Genomic DNA, 8,486 nt, shown 5'->3' with positions numbered 1-8,486 from the left:
ATAACGGGGTGTTTTAGCACATCTTTCGTATCCGTATTTGTCTTTCGTTGTTTATTATAATTGAATAAAAAAATATTCGTCTTTGTTTGTCCATATATATAGTATTTATTCATAATTAAGGATATGTTTTTAAATATATTTTTAGGATATTCATAGAATTTATTTTTTGTTTGTGTTATGAAATAAAGGTATCTAAAAATATGTTTGTATGATTAAGAATTAAATTAAAAGATTTTAAAGATTTGTAAAGATATAATGTGGTATATAAAAAATATATACAAACATCTCTATAGCCTAAACACAATAAATAGCTTTTTTATCTAATGTCCAATTTGCTACTGAATGTTAGTATTAACTAGCCTCAAAGATTACTTATTCATATAAGATAAAAAACTAAATTTGTTCTATTTAGAAAAAAAAAAAAAATCATGAAATAAAAATGAAAATCAAATAACAAGTTTACTTTTTATTTTTTGTAAATTAACCCTACGATAAATCATCTATTGTTTGACGTTGGCATAGAGTTTCCGTTGAGAGATATCAATCAACGCAACATTTAGTGATGATGATTTTTGGTTTGATAATTCCATGCCATTTCATTAAAAAGAAAAAGAAAAAACTTTCCAACGTTTCAAGGGTGCCTTTTGTCCCTTTCTAAATTCAGTCAAAAGATCATTTTGGTCTTATAATTCCGACAATAAATCTTTAAACTTTCCCCCACACTTCTTCTTTTGTGTTTTCTGCCCTCCTTTCAACTATTTGCTTTGTTCAAAACACAAAGTCCAAATGGTCCAATTTTGTAATTATATCATATCTTCCCATTTGACTCCTTTACTTGTAGTTTTAAGTCATCGCACTATATATTTATACGCTAAACTTCTCAACTCTCAAATCATATATCTTCTTCTCTCCACACTCTCCACTTATTCTTGTTCATTATATTATCAAGCACATTGATCTTAATTTCAAGTCCCTAATCATTAGACTTTGGTATGTTTCGCAATAGGTTATTTCACTTTCTAGCTAGTGTTTGTTATGCGTCCGTCATTCTTATATAACGATATATCGGTATATTTATTTTCACTTACCTAGGATATAACGATATTGATGATTTTGTTATGGTTTTAGATAAACCAGTTTCTTGAAACTCAATGCTACTTTTAACAAAAATTTAAGTAACAATTTAATTGGCCTCTATACATAGGCCTAGGGAGTACGGTCACATACATAGGAGGTTTCTTTGTGGAATTGACTTTATGGTCTAGTACTATATACTACCAACAATTTAAGTAACTAAGATGATGTGCATTATACTATTTTCACTAGAAAACTTTATAATTGTTTAGTATTCAAGTACATACATGCATGTGTATGTACGAATTATCTGTATATTATTGTTTCATATTTTCTGCCAAAAAGTTTGTTGGTTTTGTGGTAGACATTTTTAAAGGCTCATGTGCACAATACTAGTATGGTAATTTCCATTTGTGAGATACTTCATAGAAAGTTTTTCAAACTTAAATAGCAATCTAATAATCATTATTCATATATGCGTTAAATTCTTGACGATACTTTTTTTTGGAAATTTAATTAAATTCTTAAGTTGGAGGTACGTAACTTAATTTTATTTCAAGGACGTTTCTTGTTTTACATTGAGCACTTAATAATGCACTTCAATTATCCTTTTTGTACATAGTAAATCATGTAATGTATGTCTCGCAATCATTGGAGTTTGTGTGCCTTTCATTTTGATAACTTTTACTTTAGCATTATAATACATTGAGTAGTAAATAAATGAAGCTCTTGATCCAATGATTTAGTTTTAACGTGGTTTTTTTTTCATTATTGTTGACAGAAAGTGATTGATCCAAACTGTTGTGGAGTCCCATCTAGCTAGCTAGCTGCTTTTTTTCAATAAAGACTTGAATCGAATTCCATTTTGTCCCAATTCTAATGGAGAAAAAAAGTTCAAGAATCTCACATGAATTATGCTTCATGTTCTTGTTTTTGTTCTTGTCATCATGCAGTATTTGTCATGGCTTACAAAATGTGATCAGTGAGCATGAACTCCTTTTATCACTTAAAGCTTCCATTCATGATCCTTTGTCCTTCCTCTCTAATTGGAAGAACACTTCTTTCTGTAATTGGAATGGTGTTTCATGCAATTCCAATTCCACTTATGTCACCGGAATCAATCTTTCTGGAAAGAATCTATCAGGGAGAATCTCGGAATCTTTATTCGAGTTCTTCAACATTGAAAAAATCGATCTTTCAAATAACCAGCTCTCTGGCGACATACCGAAAAATGTCTTCTCTTGTCCTTCCTTGGTTCATCTCAACCTAAGCAACAACAACTTAACAGGTTGGATTCCTAAAGGTTGGATTCCAAAGCTAGAGAAGCTAGATTTGTCAAATAACTTCCTTTCTGGAGTAATTCCGGAGGGAATTGGATTCTTTTCAGGGCTACATTATCTTGACCTTGGGGGAAATGCTTTGGTTGGACATATTCCAAAGTCAATCACAAATCTAACAAGATTACAAGATCTGACTTTGGCATCAAACCAATTAGTAGGTGAATTACCCTTGGAATTGGGGTTTATGAAAAGTTTGAAGTTTATCTACTTGGGTTACAACAATCTTTCCGGTGGAATCCCGAAAGAACTCGGTGAGTTAGCTCGTCTGAATCATCTCAATCTTGCTTTCAACAATCTCACGGGTGAAATCCCATCTTCACTTGGTAATCTCATCGAACTTAACTACCTTTTCTTGTACTTCAACAAGCTTACCGGTCCAATTCCTAAAACAATTTTTAACCTCAAGAAATTAATATCTCTTGATGTAAGTGATAATCTTTTATCGGGTGAAATACCGGAACTTGTTTCCAACTTTCGAGCTCTAGAAGTCTTCCACTTGTTCTCAAATAATTTTTCGGGTAAAATACCAAAATCCTTGGCTTCTTTACCTCATCTCCAAGTTCTTCAACTATGGTCTAATAAGTTTTCTGGTGAGATTCCTTATGATCTTGGAAAGTACAATAACCTCACGATACTTGATCTTTCTACGAACAATCTCACCGGGAATATACCCGCATCTCTTTGTAATTCGGGTCATCTTCATAAACTCATCCTTTTTTCCAATTCCCTTGAAGGGGACATTCCTAAAAGTTTGAGACATTGTAAGAGCTTAGAAAGGGTTCGTCTTCAAAATAATAGATTATCGGGTGAGCTTTCCTCCGATTTCACTAAGCTACCACTTGTTTACTTTCTTGATTTGTCTTCAAACAATCTTTCCGGGAACGTAAACAATTGGGCATGGAATATGCCAAAGCTTCAAATGTTGAGTTTAGCAAGAAATGGTTTCTTTGGAGAATTTCCTGATTTGTTTGCTAGCAGCAAACTTGAGAAGTTAGACTTATCGGGAAATTATTTCTCTGGTTCCATCCCTCCGATAATTGGAAAATTCTCGGAGTTGATGGAGTTGAAAATAAGTCATAACATGGTTTCAGGGAAAATTCCTGATGAATTATCTTTATGCAAAAAGATAGTTAACATCAACCTAAGCTACAACTTTATCACCGGTGGAATCCCTGAAACCCTGTCAACATTGCCGGTTTTAGGAAATCTTGATTTGTCAAGCAACCAACTCTCTGGTGAAATCCCAAAAACTCTTGGGACCGTGGAGTCACTTGTTCAGGTGAACCTATCTCATAATCATTTTCATGGAAATTTACCTTCCACGGGAGTATTCGCGACTATCAATTCGTCAGCAGTCACTGGCAACAACCTATGTGGTGGTGCATCAATTGCCAATTTACCACCATGCAAGGAAACTAAAAACTTCAATTGGTGGTTTTTAGGGATGGCTTTGGCTGCAATACTAGCTGTTTTCATCTTTATTATGGTCTTATTGTATGTCAAAAGACGGAAAGAATTTGTTCATGAAGTGAAAATGAAAGTGGAAAGCAAATTAGACGGAGGTAACGAATGGGAGTTACTCTTTTTCGATCATAATGCTTCAAAACTCTTGGCAATCGACGAGATTTTGCACTTTTTGAGAGAACACAAAAATGTGGCAGCAACGAAAAACATACAATATTTTGTGAAAGAGTTCAATGAGATCAATCTCAAGAGTGACCATCACATTATCGAACTCAAGGAGATTGGAAAGGTTCGACACCCAAACATAGTTAAACTAATAGCAATTTGCAAGTCGGATAAAGGAAGACTGGTCTTAGTTCACGAATTTATTGAAGGCAAGAAGTTGAGTGAAGTAATTCGAGAGTTAAGTTGGGAAAGCCGGATGAAGGTTGCCGTTGGGATCGCGAAAGCTCTAAATTACTTGCACGGGTGCTGCTCGTCGGCGCCTATCATTATAGGCAATATTACACCCGAAAGCATTTTTGTGATTGACGGGAAAGATGAGGCTTGCTTGAAATTGAATCCTCCGGGGATGATTTTTCCAAATACTACCAAGTGTTTGGTTTCATCAAAATATATCGCACCAGGTAAAATTCAAATACACAACCTAATTTGCGTTAATCTTATCTTCGTTTACATTAAATATATTTTAAAATTTTGTGATCGATCATTATCGTAATTTGAATGAAGATAGTTTGTGCATTATTCATGTCACTATTATACTACTCTATATCGATGATATGTGTATAAATAAGCTACATGCTTGTTAAAAACTTCTTAATTAATTAGACGGCCATGATTTCAATATGCTATGTGTTGCATATAAAAAGGCATTTTTGAGTACTTTTATAAAATCATTATTATCTTATTAAAACTTTAGCAATATCCCATGCATACACGAATAGAACAGGGTAGACAATGTCCCAACAAAACATCATGAAATATATGCCTTTTTTGCTTTTACAACTGTGCACAATCATAGTTAAAAAGAGATTTTGTCTTTTAGTACTCCCTCTTCTCCTTTTCAAACTACAACTTGAAAGGATAAGTAAACCGGCAAAAGAAATACACTACTAATATTTTGAGAAACTCGATCTTCTTGGAAACAATAGCTTAACTTCACTAATTTAATTTTATGACTAAAGTGTTTTTTTCACTAAAAGAAATGCTATATATATATATGCATGGGAAATGATAGGCTTGTTTATAAAAAAACTTATAAAGTGTATCACATCAAAAGAAAAAAAAGAATCCAATGTAGATAATTGGTTCAACTCATTTACTAAATAAGTTTATAAACTATTTTTAAGTTTGAAATTTCTTTATTTGCATATTGCAAATCCCCTGTTCCCTAGTTATTTAAATTGCCCTGTTATTTTTGAAGCATCTAAATGTTAATAAGTATATATAAAAGTATATGTTTAAAGTAAATGAATCTTTTATAGAGAAAGTGTCATTTTGTAAGTAATGTTAGAAAATTAAGTTATGCAACTTACTTGTGACACATTAATATTGCAATTGGGAACGGTTTAGTCAATGTTAAATCACATTCTATATTATATTGCAGAGACAAAAGAGACCAAAGAGATAACCGAGAGCAGTGACATGTACGGATTGGGCCTCATCCTCATCGAACTACTAACAGGTAAAACCCCAGTCGACGCAGAGGTTGGTTTGCACGAAAACCTTGTCGACTGGGCACGATACTGCTACTCCGATTGCCACCTTGAGACATGGGTTGATCCATTACTTAAGACACATGCATCAAAGAAACCTAACCATATCGTCGAGGTCATGAATATAGCCCTACAGTGCACTGCTCGCGATCCGGCTGCACGACCATATGCAGGGGATGTGGCTAAAGTTCTAGAATCTATTACAAGGTCAAGTAACTTATGTTACTAGTTAATTAGGTGTTAATTAATCAGGGTTTTGGATTTTTCTATGATGTTATTTTGCTCTTGCTTTCTTCTTCATTTTTAGCATAAGGTTTTTATTTGAGTGGAAAGTAGTGAAGTGGATGTTTAATGTTGGATATTGTTTTTCATATTCACTTATGAGTGTAGTTAACTAGCTAGTAATTGTGAATGTAGATATATGATGAAGACATGTCAAATATCTCCTCGAAATAATGAAATAATATCATGGAATGCATTATCACTTTTTTTTGGTTGAAAAGCGAGGTATATATTATCAAAACTCGGATTATTTAGGGGTAATTGGTAAATTTGGTAAAAAAAAAGCCCAATAAAACCATGCCATTTATCATACCAAAAATTTTGCCAAAACTAGCCAAAATCTTGTCAAATTCCTTGGTATAGTACAAAAAGTTGCCAATTTGCCAATTAAAGTTGTCGATGCATATTTGACAATATTTTTTTTTAAAGAAAAGGCTCCTAAAGTTCACATGTCAGCTCCCCAACGTTCACTTGTATCGAACAAAACTAGCCGATGAAACTTGCCAAACTTGCCGATTAAAGTTGTCGATGCATGTACTATAAAGTTGCCGATTTGCCGATCCTAGCCAATGCTTTTTGCCGATAAAACAAGCCGACTATACCCTTACCCCTTACAAATCATACTTCAAAGTGGTAACTTGGACACACCAAATAAGTCAATAATCACTCAAGAAGCCATACAATTCTACTGACACTACCAAATTCAAAACCACGATGCAATCATCCAACAAAATGACAAGCCATACATATCTATTCAAAATTAAACAATACAATGTAATCAACATATCACTATCACTTTTACATTTTTCACTAACAGTTTTTACCAATAACAATATCATATTCGTTTTTCAAACAAACAACTAGCTACTTATTATATACCTAAAAATGAATATTCTCAATCTATCGCATCACCCACAACAATATCGTTCTTGCAAACATTCCTCATGTCACTCTAAATCTTCCATAGACAACTTAATTTGACGTGGGTAGCCTAAATGCCTTTACATAAACCTCTTTAATCTAAGTCATCCTTCTTTAATTGGAACCTATCGTGGATTAATTGCAGGTTGAATCACTCGAGTAGTGAAATGTGAATTAAAAAAGGAAATGTTTGTTTTTCCTTAAAAGGAGATATGTACTTTCCAATTGATTTTAATCACAGGCACAGTAAATCATAAGTATGTTGGCTCCATTCATTTGGTTAACAAAGGGATTCAAAAGTGTAGTTCGTGCTATAATTGTGGGTTGGTATAAATCTACTTTGCGACCATTATTTCAGTTCATCATAACATCACAAAAGGGACAAATGAAAAAGTAAAAGAACAAACTGCACAGTGCTGTTTTATGTGGTTTTGAGCCCCAATATTTCGATGGTGTATAGGGAGGTTAAGATGTAGGCAGATCTTACATCTACCTAAGTAAGGATGCTGCTTTCATTTTCTACCTAAATGGTAGAAATGACCCTCCAACATTTGCATGGGACGAGGATCAAACCCACGACCTCTGTTTTTAGAGGGCAGAGTGTTTATCAAGTATCCAACCATAAAGTAAGTTATGTTCAAATAAATACTCCTTAAGTTTTTTAACTTGCGACACAAGTCCACCAACACAGAGAGTAATGAATTTTACTTGTAAACTCAAGTCAAATATCATTTTGTTCACGTATTGTTCTTTTATCGTGTCCGTAATAGTTATACAAGAATGGAATACAATATATTAATATTAAGATTTTGTAAAATCTGATTTTTAAGTAGTAAAACTTTCATAAAGCAAAACAAAACAAATGGAATGTTACTATTTAACTTGTACTAGTTCGATCACAAAGTTATAAAGTAAAGTTTACCGCATGAGTGATGTTCAATTCACTTTGTAAATGTTTTTATAAGAAGATATTAGAATGTGAATCAAAAGTAAGTTTTTAAAGGCGATTTGAAGAACCAAAAGAGCTTTTCTGCGAGGTCTCCAAGAACCAATAATTGACTTTTTGAAGCTTTTAAGATAAAAAGGAGTTTAGACTTCAAATCAAGATTCATGATAGTTTTTACCACTCAATATTTTTATGTCAGCAGCTGGGTTTATACTTTATAGTTATGTGTTTATATTCATCTTTAGGAATGGAATCTTCTATACAATTTGTCAGCACAGATATGATTGGGTCTCATTTGTTGACATGATTGAGAGTCATATTGTACGTAATTCATGTTTAAGATCTTGATCAATGAGCATATGAGTATTGATATTAGTACCGTTGCACCATTTTTGATAAATGTATGTACCACAGTGTAGATGTTTTATAGTTTACTGAGGTGATAACTGCAGAAAATAGAAAGCATCTTTCGACCAATTCACGAAAATAGCAGTGACTTTTAAAAGTTTTGTTATTTAGAAATGAACTTTCATTTATTACCAAAAATAGCAACATTTGACACGTGGACATGGTGACGTGGACATTTTTTATTACGTGGCATTTTTTAACGACGTGACATTATATTTTATTTATTTACTATTTAATTTTTATCAGTCATGTCATTTCCCCCCAAAATGGCTTCGTTTCAGTTTCGGTTCCGGCAAGGTATTTTTTCTCGTCATTATATTCTGAAGCTAATTTCAC

General features: G+C 33.0%; 1 protein-coding gene across 1 annotated transcript; it reads left to right on the top strand.

Annotated features, from left to right (window-relative positions):
* The first annotated feature begins 928 nt into the window (after positions 1 to 928).
* LOC122581870 (leucine-rich repeat receptor-like serine/threonine-protein kinase SKM1) lies at positions 929 to 6,077 on the top strand. Its single transcript, XM_043754185.1, has 3 exons — positions 929 to 990; positions 1,856 to 4,504; positions 5,485 to 6,077. The coding sequence occupies exons 2-3, from the start codon at positions 1,954 to 1,956 to the stop codon at positions 5,820 to 5,822; spliced, it is 2,889 nt and encodes a 962-aa protein (XP_043610120.1). The 5' UTR covers positions 929 to 990; positions 1,856 to 1,953; the 3' UTR covers positions 5,823 to 6,077.
* The last annotated feature ends 2,409 nt before the right edge of the window (positions 6,078 to 8,486 follow it).

This window comes from Erigeron canadensis, chromosome 9 (assembly GCF_010389155.1).
Source record: "Erigeron canadensis isolate Cc75 chromosome 9, C_canadensis_v1, whole genome shotgun sequence".
Lineage (NCBI taxonomy): Eukaryota > Viridiplantae > Streptophyta > Magnoliopsida > Asterales > Asteraceae > Erigeron > Erigeron canadensis.
The sequence above is the reverse complement of the archived record's forward strand: the minus strand, read 5'-3'. Positions and strand labels throughout refer to the sequence as shown.

Bases quoted from the DNA above. Each gene is read 5' to 3' on its own strand.
- LOC122581870 (XM_043754185.1), top strand. From the start codon at position 1,954: ATGGAGAAAAAAAGTTCAAGAATCTCACATGAATTATGCTTCATGTTC. The intron at 4,505-5,484 runs GTAAAATTCAAA...ATTATATTGCAG, and splicing joins ATCAAAATATATCGCACCAG to AGACAAAAGAGACCAAAGAG.